This window comes from Heteronotia binoei, chromosome 1, assembly GCF_032191835.1.
Source record: "Heteronotia binoei isolate CCM8104 ecotype False Entrance Well chromosome 1, APGP_CSIRO_Hbin_v1, whole genome shotgun sequence".
Classification (NCBI taxonomy): Eukaryota; Metazoa; Chordata; class Lepidosauria; order Squamata; family Gekkonidae; genus Heteronotia; species Heteronotia binoei.
The window spans coordinates 143,092,377-143,112,299 of NC_083223.1; the positions used below are offsets into that span (position 1 = coordinate 143,092,377).

The 19,923-nt window shown below is 47.1% G+C and overlaps 1 protein-coding gene across 2 annotated transcripts in view; it reads right to left on the minus strand.

The window, feature by feature from the left end:
- PRKN (parkin RBR E3 ubiquitin protein ligase) overlaps positions 1–19,923 on the minus strand; it is a 1,449,443-nt gene that overhangs the window by 947,146 nt on the left and 482,374 nt on the right. For both annotated transcript variants that reach the window (XM_060241955.1, XM_060241946.1), the window contains exon 3: positions 18,064–18,304. In XM_060241955.1, the coding sequence (XP_060097938.1) occupies positions 18,064–18,304 (241 nt within the window). The remainder of the gene's footprint in view (positions 1–18,063; positions 18,305–19,923) is intronic.

Sequence of the window (19,923 nt, forward strand, 5' to 3'; positions counted from 1 at the left end):
TAAGAGAAGCCATGTTGGATCAGGCCAATGGCCCATCCAGTCCAACACTATGTATCACACAGTAGCCAATATATATACATACACACACACACACACACACACACACACACACTGTGGCTAATAGCCACTGATGGACCTCTTCTCCATATTTTTATCCAATCCCCTCTTGAAGCTGGCTATGCTTGTAGCCACCACCACCTCCTGTGGCAGTGAATTTCACATGTTAATCACCCTTTGGGTGAAGAAGTACTTCCTTTTATCCATTTTAACCTGACTGCTCAGCAATTTCATTGACTGCCCACGAGTTCTTGTATTGTGAGAAAGGGAGAAAAGGACTTCTTTCTCTACTTTCTCCATCTCATGCATAATCTTGTAAACCTCTATCATGTCACCCCACAGTCGACGTTTCTCCAAGCTAAAGAGCCCCAAGCGTTTTAACCTTTCTTCATAGGGAAAGTGTTCCAAACCTTTAATCATTCTAGTTGCCCTTTTCTGGACTTTTTCCAATGCTATAATATCGTTTTTGAGGCGCGGTAACCAGAATTGCACACAGTACTCCAAATGAGACCGCACCATAGATTTATACAGGGGCATTATGATACTGGCTGATTTGTTTTCAATGCCCTTCCTAATAATTCCCAGCATGGCGTTGGCCTTTTTTGTTGCAATCACACACTGCCTTGACATTTTCAGTGAGTTATCTACCACGACCCCAAAATCTCTCTCTTGGTCAGTCTCTGCCAGTTTACAACCCATCAACTTGTATTTGTAGCTGGGATTCTTGGCCCCAATGTGCATTACTTTGTATTTGGCCACATTGAACCTCATCTGCCACGTTGACGCCCACTCACCCAGCCTCATCGGATCCCTTTGGAGTGCCTCACAATCTTCTCTGGTTCTCACCTCCCTGTCATCTGTAAACTTGGCCACTTCAATGCTTACTCCCAACTCCAGATCATTAATGAACAAGTTAAAGAGCATGGGACCCAGTATTGAGCCCTGCGGCACTCCACTGCTTACCTTCTTCCACTGCAAAGACTGCCCATTTATACTCACTCTCTGCTTCCTATTAATTAGCCAGTTTTTGATCCACAAGAGGACCTGTCCTTTTACTCCATGACTCTCGGGCTTTCTAAGAAGCCTTTGATGAGGAACTCAAATAAATGTAACCGGTTAGTGAGGCAAGATCTTCCCTTACAGAACCCATGCTGAGTCTTCCTCAATAACCCGTGTTCATCAAGTTCTTTGAGGGGGTGAACAAACATGTGGACAAAGGCAACCCAATAGATGTGGTTTACTTTGACTTCCAGAAAGCTTTTGATAAAGTTCCTCATCAAAGGCTTCTTAGAAAGCTCGAGAGTCATGGAGTAAAAGGACAGGTCCTTTTGTGGATCAAACAAACTTAAACCCTTCCTCTCTATACCGTCGTCTCATCCACACATTGAGACTTCTAATTTGTGCCTGTCTCTCCAGCCCTGCACGTGGAACAGGTAGCACTTCTGAGAATGCTACCTTGGAGCTCCTGGCCTTAAATCTCCCGCCTAGCAGCCTAAATTTTTCCTCCAGGACCTCACGACTGCATTTCCCCACATCGTTGGTGCCAACACGCACCACGACCACTGGCTCCTCCCCAGCATTGTCTATCAACCTATCTACAACACACGCAATGTCTGCTACCTTCGCACCAGGCAGGCAAGTCACCATACGGTCAGTACGCGGTTTTGCCACCCGCGTACTGTCTACTTGCCTAAGGATCGAATCACCAACTACCAAGACCCACCCCCCCTTTCTCCCTGCCAAGGAATGGTTCCTTGGTGCAAAAGGATACCCGCTCACCAACTGAAGAAGAGGTCCCTACTGAGGGCGCATTCCCCTTATCCTCAGCCCGGTGCTCTGTTCCCTCTCGACCCCCATGCTCCCTGGCAGCAACGGGGCTGCCACGTTCAGAGTGGGGCTCATCTAATATGTCCCCGGGAGTCTTCTCCGAGTGCCTGACTGTCTCTGCTTCTCCAGGTCAGTCACCTCGGCCTCAAGGGTATGAACTCGTTTCCTGAGGAACAGGAGCTCCTTGCTTCGAGCACACACCCAAGACTTCTGTGCTGTGGGCAGATAGTTACACATCTGACGCTCAGTGCAAAACACTGGAAAGCCCCCACACCCTTGGTTGAAACAGCATACATAGAGTTTAAAATCTGGTCTGATCACTCACCCTTTCCTGTAAAATACAGAAATTTGAACCCACAAAAAAATATACAAAATGGACTTTAGATATTTTTCTCTTATAAAACAAGATACAAAGGAACAAATAGCAAACGAATATTAACTTTTATTTCTGAGAAAACAAAATTCAGGACACATCTGAAGAAGAAGAAGAAGAAGAAGAAGAAGAAGAAGAAGAAGAAGAAGAAGAAGAAGAAGAAGAAGAAGAAGAAGAAGAAGAAGAAGAAGAAGAAGAAGAAGATGATGATGATATTGGATTTATATCCCGCCCTCCACTCCAAAGAGTCTCAGAGCGGCTCACAATCTCCTTTACCTTCCTCCCCCACAACAAACACCCTGTGAGGTGGGTGGGGCTGGAGAGGACTCTCACAGCAGCTGCCCTTTCAAGGACAACTTCTGCCAGAGCTATAGCTGACCCAAGGCCATTCCAGCAGGTGCAAGTGGAGGAGTGGGGAATCAAACCCGGTTCTCCCAGATAAGAGTCCAAACACTTAACCACTACACCAAACTGGCTCTCTAGTTTGCTGCCAATACATGGGATGCCATGAAGGAAGTGCTCAGAGGACAATTGATTTCAGTTGCTTTGGCTCTGAAAAAAGAGAGAGATTCTCAAATTATTTCACTGCACTCAGAAATTAGCAAATTAGAACTAGCACATAAAAAAACTGGCAATAAAAATTTTACTCTAAACTCTTAGTGTCAGGGCCCGAGGAGCGACGGCTGCCAACGTCCGGCAGCTGGCCAGAACTCTGTCAGCCGGCTGGGGAGGAACGCAGGGGTGGTCGTTAAACAGTCCAATTATTTCAACACCGTAAATCAGTCCGGCCGAAGGAGGAGACAGAAAGCTTGGTCGCAGGAATGCCGGGGGTCGGAAGCCGGAGAAAACAACGCCAATTACCTAGGTCAGTCCACAAAGCAAGGTCAGAGTCCAGAAGTTCAAGTCCAAGGTTCAGGCCGGGTCAGGAGTTACACGGGTTCTCGCAGCAAGCAAGGGGGTGCAGAGCGTAGTCACGTCCCGTGAGGTTCGTTCGTTGCCAGCACAGTTTGCCTTGAGGGCAGGGTTACAGATATACTGTGCTGGCTTGTTAACTTGTTAGTACTCCGGGCTGAGATCTCTCCTCCCACGCATGCGTGCATCTCTCCGTCTGTTTCTGAACTCCTGTCGCCTCCTCTCACGTAGCCGGCTTACAGGAGGTGGTGATTCAGGAGGGGATGTACTAGGGCCTGGTGTGGCCTGATCAGTTTCAGGTGGCTCCTGCTCTGGGTTAGCAAGGGCGGGGGCTGAGCTAGGGCCCGGTGTGGCCTGATCAGTTTCAGGTGGCTCCTGCTCTGCGTTAGCAAGGGCTGGGTCTGGGGCAGGCACGACACTATCCCCCCCCTCAGGCCCCCCCTCATCCAAGCCGCCTGGCTTATCCGGGTAGGCCGCATGGAATTGCCGGAGCAGGTCAGGGGCGTGCAGGTGGGTAGCTGGTTCCCAGGAACGATCTTCGGGGGGGTAGCCCTCCCAGTCCACTAGGTACTGGAGCTGACCTCAGTGCAGTCGGGAGTCCAGGATCTGATGGACCTCATACTCCTCCTCATCATCCACTAAAACCGGTGGCGGAGGCGGCGGTGGGACGTCCCTGTTCGGGTCTGGCGCGGCTGTGGGTTGGAGGAGGGAGCGATGGAAAACCGGGTGGATTCGGAGGTGGGCGGGAAGGCGCAAGCGGAACGCCACCGGGTTGATTTGCGCCTCGATGGGGAATGGGCCGACGAAGCGAGCGGTCAACTTGGAAGACCGGCCAGGGGTCCGGAGATATCGGGTAGAGCCAGACGGAATCCCCGACCTTGAGGGGGGCTCCCTCCTGGCGATACCGATCTGCGGCCAGTTTATAGGCGTCCTTGGCGCGCTGGAGCTGGGCGCGCAGGAGGTCGTGGAGCGCGTGGAGCTCTTCGATCCGGTTGTCCGCTGCGGGAACATCGGCGGACGGGCCGAGCGGAGGGAAGAACCGGGGGTGCAGTCCGTAGTTGGCCGCAAACGGTGTGGTCTGCGTGGAGCTGTGGGCCGCATTGTTGTACACGAACTCGGCCAGGGGTAACAGGGAGGCCCAGTTATCCTGCTGATAACTGGTATAGCAGCGCAAGTACTGCTCCAGGGTAGCGTTGGTGCGCTCGGTCTGGCCGTCGGTCTGGGGATGGTAGGCGGACGATAAGTGAAGCTCCGTCCCCAAGCCTTGCTGGAACGCCTGCCAAAAGCGCGAGGTGAATTGCGGGCCCCGATCCGAGACAATCCGCTTGGGTAACCCGTGCAGGCGGAAGACGTGGTTCAGGTAGAGCTGGGCGGTTTCCGGCCCGGACGGCACCTTGGCACAGGGGACAAAGTGGGCCATTTTGGTGAACAGGTCCACCACCACGAAAATACAGGTGTGGCCCTGGGACCGAGGTAGGTCGACAATGAAGTCCATGGACACCACGTCCCAGGGCCCGGCGGGAGTGGGAAGTTGCTGCAGGAGACCGGAGGGCTTGGCAGGTACGTTTTTGGCGCGGCGGCAGACCTCACATGACGCCACGTACCGACTGACGTCCGCTCGGACGCGAGGCCACCAAAAGTCGCGGGTCAGCAGATGGGCGGTTTTGTGTTGCCCGAAGTGGCCGGCCGGTGGTGCATCGTGGGTGAGGCGGAGGATGTGGGATCGGAGAGGTCCTGGAGGGACGTACAACTGCTCCCGATGGTAGAGCAGCCCATCCCGGGTGGTCAGTTCCCCGGCAGGGTCTTGCTGCGGGTCCTGCAGGTGCTTCTGGGCCCAGGGGTCGGTGGCCTGACTGGCCTGTATTTCGGCCAGCAAGGCGGGTGCAGTCAGGGCAGCGGCGAAGACCGTGGGTGGCAGGATGCTAGCCTTGGGGGCTTCGGTAGCACCAGGGGTGTCATGGTCTGGCCGGCGGGACAGAACGTCGGCTTTCTGGTTTTGGGTGTGCGGGATGTAGGAGATGGTGAAGTTAAAACGTGAAAAGAACAGGGACCACCGGATCTGTCGCTGGTTCAGCCGGCGAGTGGTCTGTAAGTGTTCCAAGTTCCGGTGGTCTGTGAATACTTGGACCGGGTGCCTTGCTCCTTCAAGGTGGTGCCGCCACACCTCGAACGCCACCTTGATTGCCAAGAGTTCTCTCTCCCATATGGTGTAGTTGCGTTCGGCGGCGGAGAGCTGCCGGGAATAGTAAGCGCAGGGCTGCCAGGGCTGACTGGGGTCGTCCCGCTGGGAGAGCACGGCTCCGATGGCCACGTTGGAGGCGTCTGCTTCCACCATGAAAGGCAAGCGGGGATCAGGGTACCGCAAGAGGGGACTGGAGGAGAAGCTGCGCTTGAGGTCGTGAAAAGCCTGGTCAGCTTCCGGGGTCCACTGGAAGGGTTCCTTGGGGCGGAGGAGCCGAGTCAAGGGCTTGGTTAGATCGGCGTAGCCAGCGATGAACTGCCGGTAGTAATTGGCGAAGCCCAGGAGGCGCTGGACGTCCTTCCGATTGCGAGGGGCCTGCCACTGGAGGATGGCGTCAACCTTCGTTGGATCCATCTGAGTTCCTTGGGGGGAGATTATGTGCCCCAAGAACTCGACCGACGGGAGGTGGAAGGCGCATTTCTCTAGTTTTGCGTACAGGCGGTGAGCTCTGAGCCGCTGTAGCACCTGTCGGACATGTTGGACGTGCTCCTGCTCAGAGGTGGAGTAGACCAAAATGTCATCCAGGTAAATGATCAGGAACCGGTCCAGCAGGTCGCGGAACACGTCGTTCATGAACCGTTGGAACACGGCGGGGGCATTGGTGAGTCCAAATGGCATGACCAGGTGTTCGTACTGACCATACCTGGTGCCAAAAGCGGTCTTCCACTCGTCTCCGGCTTTGATGCGAACCAAGTTGTAGGCCCCTCGAAGGTCGAGCTTGGTGTAGATGGTGGCCCCCTTCACACGGTCGGGGAGCTCCGGAATCAGTGGAAGCGGGTAACGGTTCCGGATGGTAATTTTGTTGAGTGCCCGGTAATCATTGCAGAGCCTCAAGTCCCCGGTTTTCTTCTTTACGAACAGGACAGGCGAGGACAAGGGCGAGGTGGAGGGTCGGATGAACCCTCGGGCCAAGTTCTTCTCCAAATACTCCCGTAGGGCAGCCAGCTCCGGGTCCGCCATGGGGTAGAGGCGGCCAGCTGGTAGCGGGTCGCCGGGCATTAGGTCAATGGCGCAATCATAGGGCCGATGTGGGGGAAGCTGGTCTGCTTCCTTCTCATCGAAGACGTCTGCAAACTCCTGGTAGGGAGCTGGGAGTGTGGTGGCGGCCGCCAGGAGGCTGGTGGGGAGCAGGGAGCTGGGTCGAGCATCAGGAGACACCAGAGCCGGGTCTGGTTGTAGCGTGGAGCACGGCGCAGGGGCATCGGGAAACTGCAGTTCTCGTTGCACCCAGTCCACGTGAGGGTTGTGGGCCTGGAGCCAGGACAGGCCTAGGATGATGGGGAAACATGGCATGCGGGAAAGGTCAAAGGTTTGTTCCCCTTGGTGTTGCTGGACCCATAGGGCGAGTGGTTGGGTCTTGTGACGGACGGGCCCAGAGCGCAGCAGGCGACCGTCCACGACCTCGACCAGGGTAGCGGTCTTCTTTTCCCGGATGGGGATGCCATGTTTCTTGGCGAAGAGGTGGTCCATGTAGCAGCAGGCTGCCCCTGAGTCTAACATGGCGTGCACGAAGATCCACCGGCCGTCAGGGAGCTGCAGACGAATCGGGACCAGGAACGGGGTAGGTGGGGGGTCGACGGAGCTGGAGGCCCTCAAGAAATGCCCCAGGTCAGGGGCTCCAACTAGACCTGGGGCTGGCCTTTTACCGGGCCAGCGGAGCTTGCAGGGCGCTGTGCTTTGGCTGGACAGGTACTTGCAAAGTGTCCAGCTCCGCCACAATACAGGCACAGGTTGTGGGCGCGCCGACGGGTCTTCTCCTCGGGAGTCAGGCGAGGGCGGGCGACGCCCAGTTGCATGGGTTCCACAGCGGGGGGAAGAGCCGGAGAACCTGGCGGTGGAGCAGCTGTGGGGGCTCTCGCCGGGGCGTGGCCTCCTTTCTGCTTCTGGCGGCGGCTCTGTAGCCGCCCATCAATGCGCATGCACAACCGGATCAGGTCTTGTAGGACGGCTGGTCGGTCGCTGTGGGCCAGTTCGTCCAGGATGGCATCAGAGAGCCCCTCCGTATACTGGTCCACCAGGGCAGCTTCATTCCAGGCCAGGTCCTGAGCCAGCAACTGGAATTCAGTGGTGTAGTGGGAGACAGAGTTTTGGCCTTGTTGCAAAGTCCGTATCTTGCGGTTGGCCGTCTCAGCTCGCACGGGGTTGGCATAGGCAGCCGTGAAATGTGCCTTGAAGCGGGGGTAATCTGCTAACAGCGGTGAAGATTCCAGCAGTAGGGGAGTGGCCCATTTGGCCGCTTGCCCTTTAAGCAGGCTCAAAACAAAGCAGACCTTGGTCTTGTCTGTAGGGAAGTCGCCCTGCCTTATCTCCATGTACAGTTCACATTGAGCAAGGAAGGCAGGGAACGCCTCCAGGCTCCCTTCAAACTTGTCAGGGACGCTCACCGGGCAGTGGTAGCGAGGCGCGGCTGCAGCAGCCAGAGCTGTAGCATTGGAAGCGGTCTGTTGCTGGAGTGTAATTACAGCCTGCGTCAGCTGTTGCACTTGGTCGAGAAGCCCCGACAGGGGGTCCACGCCTCCTGCCGCTTGGTCAGTCATGGGGGAGTCGGGTGAGTTATATGGGTGCTGGCAAGCTGTCAGGGCCCGAGGAGCGACGGCTGCCAACGTCCGGCAGCTGGCCAGAACTCTGTCAGCCGGCTGGGGAGGAACGCAGGGGTGGTCGTTAAACAGTCCAATTATTTCAACACCGTAAATCAGTCCGGCCGAAGGAGGAGACAGAAAGCTTGGTCGCAGGAATGCCGGGGGTTGGAAGCCGGAGAAAACAACGCCAATTACCTAGGTCAGTCCACAAAGCAAGGTCAGAGTCCAGAAGTTCAAGTCCAAGGTTCAGGCCGGGTCAGGAGTTACACGGGTTCTCGCAGCAAGCAAGGGGGTGCAGAGCGTAGTCACGTCCCGTGAGGTTCGTTCGTTGCCAGCACAGTTTGCCTTGAGGGCAGGGTTACAGATATACTGTGCTGGCTTGTTAACTTGTTAGTACTCCGGGCTGAGATCTCTCCTCCCACGCATGCGTGCATCTCTCCGTCTGTTTCTGAACTCCTGTCGCCTCCTCTCACGTAGCCGGCTTACAGGAGGTGGTGATTCAGGAGGGGATGTGCTAGGGCCTGGTGTGGCCTGATCAGTTTCAGGTGGCTCCTGCTCTGAGTTAGCAAGGGCGGGGGCTGAGCTAGGGCCCGGTGTGGCCTGATCAGTTTCAGGTGGCTCCTGCTCTGCGTTAGCAAGGGCTGGGTCTGGGGCAGGCACGACACTTAGACCAACCGGCTCTACTGGAATCCCTTATTACAAAAAAAAATACGGAAAGACCTTCTATACACTAAACAAAAATATTGGATAAAAACTCCAAAGACAATCAAACTGCTGGCTTGGAAAGTTAAGGAAAGAAACTCTGCTAGAATGATTTATTCATTAAAGAACAAAGAAGGCAAAATTCTGACAATCTTAAAATTAATTAAACAAGAACTTAAAGAATATTACACTACCTTTCACAAGACATTCCACATGAAAGTATATCAGAATATTTGGGGGGGTAAAAATTTTATTCCTGCACAAAGACGGACGATGAAGGAATACAAAGGTTGAAGAAGGTAATAAGGCTAGTAAAGTTGAGGAGATGCAACGAGGAAGGACTATCCCGAGCGGCAGTTAGAAAGAAACTGGGTGGGTGGAGCGCCTTCCCCTCGCTCCAGGCATGCGTAGTGGATGCCTGCTCCCCAAAGCGGGAGGGAATGCGCGCCAAAATAAACGCCTAGGCTAGCTTTAAATTCTCCGAGGTCGGGTTCATTCCAGCCGGAAAACCCATGTATGGGACTGCACAGAGACCACGATGAAGATCAAGCACTTCACCCTTTCAGACTTGGAAAGAGGCTGGATATGCATACATTTGTCAATTTTGGGGGGAAAGTTCCTTTTTAGAAAAGACCACGCTAGAAAAGAAATTAAAACAAAAAATAGCCTGGTTCCACTACCTTCAGTTTCGACACTGTTTAGAATCCAAACCAGTAAGGCAAGCTATGAACAGAGATATGACCACCTTTGAATTAATTTTATATATTTAAAGATGTCATCAGGGTTTGTAATTTTAATGTAATTGATTATATATATATATATATATATATATATATATATATATATATATATATATATATATATATATATATATATATATATATATATATATATATATATATATAAATGTAACTGATTTTACTGTTGTACATCACCCTGAGCCTGGCACTGGCCAGGACAGGGCAATTCATCAAAAATAGAATGCACCTACCAAAACTAGTCACTTTATTATATAGAATCTCACTCGCAATTGAAGAAGAGGACCTAACTACCTATCAAAAACAATGGTCTGTGGACTTGGGAAAATAAATAACAAAAGAGGAATGGTCAGAAATTTGGTCCACCTCAGGTATAAACTCTAATATTTTTGCAAATTTCAATCTTTAAAGTTAATTTCTCGATGGCAACCCTATACAGATTTAAAGAGATATGCCTAGTTTGCCTGAGCCTGCCTTGGCGGGGAGGGCGGAATATAAATAAAAAGTTATTATTATTATTATTATTATTAATAATAATAAAGCTTCGCAATCACCAAACTGCACCAAACAATGTGGGCTACTTGCTTCCTATTTTCATTCATGGTGGTCATGCCCTCATATTCAAGCTTACTGGAAACTTATTATACATCAGATAAATCTAATTCTGAACATACATTTACCTTTAGACCCAGAAATTATACTGCCGGAAAACTGGTCATGATCTGGAATAGAAGCTAGGAAAAGGGAAATTGTCACAATTCTTTTATCCATTGCTAAAATGCTCTTAGCATTTAACTGGAAAACAGCTATTATACCATCCCTAAAATGTTGGAGAAAGAAAATCTGGGATTATTTTATATTATGTAAACTAGTTTACTCAACCCAATATGTGACGCCTATGGTATATGAAAAAAAAAGTAATAGAACTATGGTACTCTGTAATAGCATATTTGGTAGAACATAATATTATACCATAATTCTGTGTACAAGGATTTAATTTACTTTTCAACTGTTTCAATTTCAAATTATTTACTTTGTAATATATGGCAAAATTGATCAATATTGTAACTACATGTTTATAACAATAAAAACTTTTGGAAATTGAAGGGGGGGAAAGGAAGTGGAAATGTAGAGGAGCCCAGAGTAAAGGGAAAGGGTGGGGGACATGGCAGAAGAGCTGAGCAGAAAGCACTGAAGGGGAGGACATGGTCAGGGGAGGAGCAGGGCAGAAGGCATGACTGACAGAAGGAAAGACCTATGGAAGGTGAGGAAAGATGAATGTAATGAGTGCTTCAGTGCTCAGATGGGTTTTGCACAAATGCAGGCTGCAAGGGGGAGAAGAGAAAAGGCTGTGGGGTAGGGATTTCCTTCTGAATGGGAAAAGAGAACGAGAAGGGCTCCAGATAAGCAACAGGATCAAACCTCCACTCCCTTGCATGGAGATACAATGCATGAAAGGGGGGGGGCACTTTCTCATGGCACAGAGGGCACCATCTCTTCCTCCCCCCCCCCCCACACTGTAAATATCAGAGGTGACTGGTAGATTCAGGAGCTTGAGAGAGAGACCCACAGCAGAGGAGCAGGTCTACTCTGGAAGATGAGAGGCTCTCAGGCCAGCTGTCGGGCTGTTATGAAGGGGCACCCTCCGGAGGATTGCATCTTTCAATCCAGCTGTCTTGGCGGGGGGGGGGGTTCCGACTCCTGGGTATTTGCTCTGCTCTATCCTTCTTCCCCCCAAGGCTGGAGAAGATAAGCAGGAAGCGTGGGGGGGAACTAGAGAGTGAATCAGGGAGGTAATGACTGACAGAGGGAAAGACCAACAGAAGGCTGGAGCCGGAGAGTAACAGGGGTGGAAGGACGCAGGGAGAGACAACGGTCAAGGAGGGGAAAGCAGCATCTGAAATGTCCAGGGCCAGGAAGATGAGTTAGAGAAGCAGAGAGTGGGGGGAGGGGGGAGGGATGGATGGAGGGTGGGCTGGAGCAAGTAAGTTTCCGGCAGCACTTGCTCAGAAGAAGCCAAGGGGCAGCGCAAAGGTCAGAGCAAGGGCCTGCACAGAAGGCAAGCACTTGCTAGGAGTCCCTACTCAAGATGGTGCCAGCAGGAAGCCTCGGTGCCATCTTGAGTAGGGACTCCTAGCTAGTTCCTGGCAGTGCAAATAACACTTTTAAAACAGAAAGTTACATGGAGGGCACCTAATTTGGTGCCCCCCAAGGGCAGGCAATTACCTAGTTTGCCTAGTGGAAGGACAGGCCCTGCCCCCCCGAGCACCAAAAATACAGAGCATCATTACCCCAGACATAGTGTTTCATCTGTACATTGTAGCTAATAGCCACTGATGGACCTCTGCTTCATATGGAGCAAAGCTCCATCAGTGGCTATTAGCTACAATGTACAGATGGAACACTATGTCTGGAGCTGTGATGCTCTGTATTCTTGGTGCTTGGGGGGTAACCGTGGGAGGGCTTCTGGTATAAATCTGGTCCTACTGGTGGATCTCCTGATGGCACCTGGATTTTGGCCACTGTGTGACACAGAGTGTTGGACTGGATGGGCCATTGGCATGATCCAACATGGCTTCTATTATGTTTTTATGAACACACAACATAGTGATAGAGCATTTGATTTACAAGCAGAAGATCCCAAATAAAATCCCTGGAATCCCTATTTAAAAGTATCAGGTACTAGGTGATATGAAAGACCTCTTTCTGAGACCCTGAGGAGTTTCTGGCAGGCAGAGTAGACAATACTGATCTTGATAGCCCAGTGGTCTTATTCATTATAAGGCAGCTTCATGTATTCATAAGTGTCACTTTACCTGATCTTCCTCAGCTCTTTGGGATGCATGACATTTATTCCAAAAGTTATCTCAGCAGTAACTTTTTAAGGGACACAGGGAACTGCTGTGGGAAGGCATGGAAACAAACTCCTTTCACTATAAGAGATTAGATACAACCAAACAGACTTAAGAAAGTCACAAATGATGTATATAGGTATAGGGAGAGCCAGTTTGGTGTAGTGGTTAAGTGTGCGGACTCTTATCTGGGAGAACCGGGTTTGATTCCCCACTCCTCCACTTGCACCTGCTGGAATGGCCTTGGGTCAGCCATAGCTCTGGCAGAGGTTGTCCTTGAAGGGGCAGCTGTTGTGAGAGCCCTCTCCAGCCCCACCCACCTCACAGGGTGTCTGTTGTGGGGGAGGAAGGTAAAGGAGACTGTGAGCCGCTCTGAGACTCTTCGGAGTGGAGGGCGGGATATAAATCCAATATCTTCTTCTTCTTCTTAAAAAGCAAGAATGCACAGGAAAGCAGTTCCAGCTGGCTTGGTGGCAGGGTGTGTGGCCTAATATGCAAATGAGATCCTGCTGGGCTTTTTCTACCAAAAAAAAAGCCCGGAATGTATAGAAATATTTATAAAGGGATCCTGACTTGTGGTATATATTGTATTTGCATATCATATTACAGATCCCTTTGATTTTTACTTTACTTGTACCATTGGCCTTGGCCTTATTTTTTATCTCTTGATATCATATAGGAGAAAAAAGCAATATGTGTTGAGACATAATTTTAGATTTTCCATTTCCCCTCTGCTCCCATGACATAGAGGACCAAAAACAGTAGGGTAACTCAGCTCCAAAAGAACACATGCACAAGTATTCATCACTGTACTTATTATTGTCTGCATTAGGAGACATTCAAAACAAGTTAATTTGAAGGCATACACCTCTTTACATTTTGATGGCATACAGAAATGAGTCTCCTTCCTCCTCTACCCAGTGAAATTGCACAAGTCATTACCATTTTAAGGGAAAGTGACTAACCCAAATTTCCTGACCATGGCACTTTTGCATCTTTCTCCATTCAACTACCTTAAAGAACACAGAAATCAAATGTCACAATTATCACTTGTACAGATGGCTGTGCTTACATAATCATCACTGTATTTTTTCAAAATGTCATTGCCTCTGTTTAATCATAGTGAAATTTGGAATATCAAGTAAAAGACAATATCCCACCAGAAACTACTTGTCATCAACCACCAATCAGACAGAAAAGTTATTCAGATAAGCTGTCTTATTCATGACAACAAAGATGTAGATGGGCTGAATCATAAATCGAACTAGTTGGGAAGATGATAGCTACCCATGCGTGCTGTGCTGTGATTCTGCCATCAGGGCTCTTGCTAAGATACACTGTCAAAATAGCACTCATTATAGATGAGGAATTTATGAAAAACCTACAGTATAATGAAATCCTAATGTGCCATGGCAAGCCTAAACAAGTATGTGGGCCATCCTCCCCTTTGCCAATCAAGTGTTGAATACAGGTATATGCTGCAAGCGGAAAGAAAAGAAGATTGCATTCCATATAGCTTTTTAAAAAATCCCTGTCTGACATAGTCAGTGCCGAGCTGATCAGAAAGAAACAATGAGGCACCCTTGTTGCCTCATTATTCATTCAGAATGTGATATGCGGATCATTAAGCGAGGCACTAATTTGTTCCTAAACTGCACTCATTCATCATTAGTTGGCAGCATGAGGTTGATCAAGTCAGTTGTCAAAGTTTGGGATTCTTATGATTTTTACACTTTCTGCATGTCATGTAAAATCTTCTATAAGTTACTTCAGCTGTTTGATCACTGTTGTGTTGTAAATGTATTTGCTATGGCTGCAGAATTCACCATTTTTAGTGCAGAACAGTGTTTATGTGTCATTTAGAGGGAAGGAAATCCTGCTCTTCCCACAGAAAGAGAGGGATTTTCCTTGAACAAAGAAAGAGACAGAAGTACTTACCTCTAGCAAACCCATTTCTCTTAACTAGGTAACGCAGAAATTGGTTTCTAATATTCACTCTGACAGTTGATTAACAAGACTATAATTAGGTGGAGAAATGTGAAGATGTCCAAGGACTGAACTCGAAAACTATCACATGGTATGACTTCTGCCCTCAACTGTTTAATAATAAGGGTGGGGAAATCCATATTTGATTGTTGATTGTTGAAAATGAATATATCTGAAAAACACCAGTCTAGAGCTTTTCTCTCTGATATATTAGCTTTCTAAAGGGCAAATCATTTTTTTAAAAAAAATTATGTTATTAAAGCTAATCCAATACAAAGGGAGCATAGGGAAAATAAATAATAAAAATATAAATCTAACATACAAGGATCCAATTTAGATCATTGGGTGCATATAACAAACAATTTACAAAAAACAGTACATAATATACTAGGTATTAAGAATTGAGAAATAGCCTATAATTCATTCTATTAAGCAAAAAAGAAATTTCCCCAAAGAATTCCAAAACCGGGGCCCAAAGCAAATCACAATCTATAGCCAAATCAGTATCAAATCATTTGATGTAAATCATTTGGTGTAAAGGACACAGGTCTCCCTCCCATTTGCAGTCTGAGAGCTCTCTTCAAAGAGTCCAAGATAGGCTGTATCATAAGACTTCCTCTCAACAGGAAATTCATCCTTCAATTAATATATTGTAGGTCTTTTCAACTTATAACAAGATCCCAATACTTCACCTCAGAACTGGACAATAGCTTTTGATAGTTTAACCATGGTTTCCAAACCAAATTAAGAAAGGCCTTTTAAAAAAGTGTATAGATACGGAATTTAGGGGGGTTTTGTAAAATATATTATACATCGCTCTTATGAAAAAATGGCTTTTTTATATAAAGCAGGTGCAAATGGAAAGAAGTCCAAAATATCAAAATAAAGACTTCTTGTACTCACAAAGAGCACAAGCTAACATCCCACCCTTGGTAGCAAGATCATAACCCTATGCCTTCAGGTTTGTAGGACAATCCGAGATGAGTGATTAAAAGATGGCATCATATGCCACAGCAAATAATCACACCTTTGCTTTGCAACAACCATTAGCATTTAATGAGATTCTCAAAAGAACAGGCAAATTCGATATTCTAAATATATTTAGTCCCTGTGTGTGACAGAAATAGGGTGGTCAACCTTCATGTGGGCCTGGGGTTCTCTTGGAATGACATCTGGACTGAAGCAATCAGTTCCCTTGGAGAATATGGCAGCCTCAGAGGTGGTCTCTTTGGCATCAAATTGCTGCTGAGCTCTAACCTAAACTCCACCATCCCTGGGTACCTTCTTCAGTGTCCAGTCATTTCCAAAATCAGTTTTGGCACCCCTAGATAGACAATGTAGTGTGTGTGTGTGTGTATACACACACATACACACATTGTTTAATATAGGTATCTATATTGACCCCAAGAATGATGATAATGAAAATGCTCATAACACTAGCAATTAGACTTATTACCAATATAAGAAAAATGCAAAGGATTGGAAATATAGTGAAATGTGATTCAAGGCCCAAGGGAGAGGGGAGGAGCCAATAGTACAAACAGAACAGAAGGAAACAGAAAGACCACATGGGAAGGGAACTCAGAAGAGAAGCTGTTCTGCTTTATGTTTATAATAAATTCTTACTGTCTAAAAGTCACAGAGACTGTTTCTGCATTAGGTTTTGCCTCTGGTTCTGCGACCTTAAGTTCTACCACGCATTTCAGGCCAACCACACCAGTTCTGTATAACTGTTTTATGTGTGTGGCTTGAAATCACTCACCTTGTTTCTGGTGTTCCACATCTACTACTTCTGATATGTGCCCCAACCCATCATTCTTCTTAGTTCCCTCAACATTTTTTTAAAATGCACACATGGTCACATTGCAATGTAATGCTCAGTGACATCAATCTTGTTAAACCACCCAATCATGTCACTTTAAAGAATCCCTAGAATGTCACCGTCACATTTTTGAAGTTAGTGCAGTAATTGGCTGCATGACCAAGAGTTAGCTCAACCAAAAAATGGCGATGGGAAAGAAATGAACAGGCTTCCAATAAAAAGAGCCTTTTAACTGGAAACAGGAATGCCAAATTCATAGCGGACAGATAGAAATCATGAATGGATGAGGAATGGTGTCTGAAGGACATGCAGAGCACATCGTAACCTCACCCCCACTCCAAGGGAATGGGTTTTTTTTAAGTGTAGGCACACAGATCTCCCAGGAAGAGTGGCAGAGTACTGGAAGAAAGCAAAGGGACAGAAAAAGAATCCAGAACACAGCATGGCATTAAATCATAATGGTGGCTAGGTCACCCCATATACAACATATACACTGGAATTACAATGATGCAGATTTGCTGGCGGCAGTTTAATTTCAGTTCGCTTGCCCTCACTCTATCCAGCCGAGAAGGCAATCAACAGGCAACTCAGGGAATGAATTAAGAGATTAAAAAGAGGGGGGGGATGGAAGGAGAGACACCTCTTTCCCCTTGTGCATGTTCATTCACACATACACATGTGCACACACACAAGCATACACTGGTGGCTGCTGTTGCCACTGTACACACCCCTTCAGCTCTTTCAGCACACCCCTGAAGCCACTTTGGGTCACTTTGGTTTCTAAGGGAAAAAACCTCCCTGCCAGAACCAGTTGGTGCACTGCACAAGCTGATCATAGCATCTGCAAGGTGGGTGGACTTTTGAAAGACAGCTTTGATCCCTCTGCAGATGATTTCGTCTTCCCCCAGCTTTTATTTACTGGGGATTGATTGGATGCCTATATTGAAGCTAAGTCAGATATCTACTACAGGCTACTGGTGTTGGTAGGTGGATTTGTCATGCCGAAGGGTGGAACAATGAGAGGGGAAAACTGGTGACGTGATTTGACCAGTATAGGCACTCCCAAAAGGTTAAGTGCAAATGCTTGATTTCCCCACTTGGAAACTGTGCATTCTGATTTGCAGGGAAAAGAACATCAGACAATGCCAGAAGCTACAGGGTGAGAGGGGAAAACATGTGGGTCAAATCCTGGCACACAGAATTATGTGTGGAATACGCTTGTTTCAAATGATTGAGGGCATGGCACTGGGGTAATGGTCAGTCTATGACAGACAGCATTACATAAAGGCAAAGTCTTCTACTGGTATGACTGATTGCTTTTTTTACCTATTCCCCTAATGTTGTTTTAGTTATTCCCTTAATGTTGTTTTAGTAAGATGGAACTGGCTGCTGTGTAGCCTTCCTGAGAGCTCTTTATCACTATCTTAAATACTTGCCCTTTAAGTTTTGAAAAAAGCTTTTAAACTTTTTTAAAAGTTTCAAGTGGGCAACAGGCAAGCTAGTCTAACTTTTATCTACATAATTTTGATATAGTGTTTTAGAACCCGTGTGTTTCTATTCTGCTGTTAACTGCCATTGTCATCTTCTTACCTACCCCTACACAGCTGTGAATAAGACATATACAATACCAATAATCATTAGGATTGCCAGTTCTGGGGGAGATCTGGGGGTGGAGCCAGGGTTTGGAGAAGGGACGGACTTCAGTGTGGTATAATGTCATAGAGTCCACCTTCCAAAGTGGTGGCAGGCAGCCCTAAGGATTGTGAGAGCATTCATGGACTGAACGTAAAATATTCTGATACTGGAACCTGAAGGACTGCACAAAGTCTCTGATTATTTTACATGTGTTTCACCAAAAAGCCAGAAACAGCTTAGACTTTAGCTGCATCCTAAAATCATCATCCTAAAAGAGAAAATAACCCAACTATATTTGGGCATGCATAAGTGAGTTACCTGTATTGCCAGATAGACGGGAGGTGCTGTTGTTCATAGTATCCAAAACCACAGCAAGACCAGCTGAATTAGAAGGCAGAAGATTGGTATTCAGATTCACACAAGTGAGGCTTTCATCTTCTCTTCCAAGGCTCCTTGGAATCCCACAAACATTTTCATTTTCAGTCTCACTCCTTTTTTGATCCATTTCCCTTGGATTCTGAACAATATGAACAATGCTCTGCTGGGCCAAATCACAACTCTAAAAAGCAAGAATAAAACCAGTATAAACAATAAATTTGGGAATAAAAGGAAAGCTTTTGTATCTAATAAAACATTCCCCATCTTAAATTGGATTTAATTAAGAGTAATAAGTATAAGTAGCTAAAATTATTACCATCGCTTTAGGAACACAATGCTTGAATATTTCTGAAAATTACCAAGAAAATATTACCAGCAGAGTCAACAGTGAATCATGGTTTGTGAAATGGGGTAAGATTACTTATACATTATAAATCAAGATGGCCAGATTTATGTAAGAATAGAAAATAAGCACATTTTCTGTGGTAAAATATTTCACAACAATAATTGAAACAATGAACTGAATGCTGATAGGATTTATTTCACAATATTAGGCCACATTTATTTACCACCTAGGACAGGTTTCTTTGGTGGATTTACCAAGGTTAACCAGGTGTAGTTTCCTCAGAGTTGTTAAGACTGCACATTTGCCCAGGAAAAACCTTCCAGAAAACACTTTTTCTAGCAGTATGGCAAAATAATTGACTAAAATAGATTAAATGCAGCAAACAGTGGCGTCCTAATCAGAGTTACACTTGATGTGGAGGCTGGAGTTCTCCCAGAATTACAACTGATCTCCATATTACAGAGATGAGTTGCCCAGATAAAGTAACAACTTTGTAGGGTGGACTCTGTGACAACACATCCCTACTGAGCTCCCTCTCCTCTTCAACCACCACCTTCCCCAGGCTTTGCCCCCAGATCTCCAGGAATTTCCCAACCTTCAGTTGGCAACGCTACACCTATCTAAATCTTTGACTTCTTTAGCATTAGAAAGATTTGACTTTGCTTTACATAGCACTGAATATTTTGTACATAATCAAAAGGCATGTTTCAGGGATCACCATGAGAGAAATCTCAGATTTGCAACCAAAAGTGGAGAAACGTTGACTGCAGGGTAACATGATAGGGATTTACAAGATTATGCATGGGATAGAGAAGGTAGAGAAAGAAGTACTTTTCTCCCTTTCTCACAATACAAGAACTCGTGGGCATTCAATGAAATTGCTGAGCAGTCAGGTTAGAACTGATAAAATGAAGCACTTCTTCACCCAAAGGGTGATTAACACATGGAATTCATTGCCACAGGAGGTGGTGGTGGCTACAAACATAGACAGCTTCAAGAAGAAATGGATAAGCATATGGAGTAGAGGTCCATCAATGGCTATTGGCCACAGCTTATTGTTGGAACTCTGTCTGGGGTAGTGATGCTCTGTATTCTTGTGCTTGAGGGGGGGCAGTGGAAGGGCTTCTAGCCCCACTGGTGGACCTCTTGATGGCACTTGGGGGTTTTTTGGCCACTGTGTGACACAGAGTTTTGGACTGGATGCGCCATTGGCCTGATCCAACATGGCTTCTCTTATGTTCTTAAGTCAAATTATGCAATGACAGCACCCTCTCTCTTCTGTCATTCTTATTTCAAAGATGAGGATTTTTACAACACACTTGCAAAAAATATAATTGAGTCAGGACATGAGATAACTTGTAACAGATGTTATGGAAAGGGAGGTGAGAATTTAACAGAGTTAATTTGGTGGATTTCCCAATGCTTCCTGTAACATTTAATTTTGCCTTCTCCTC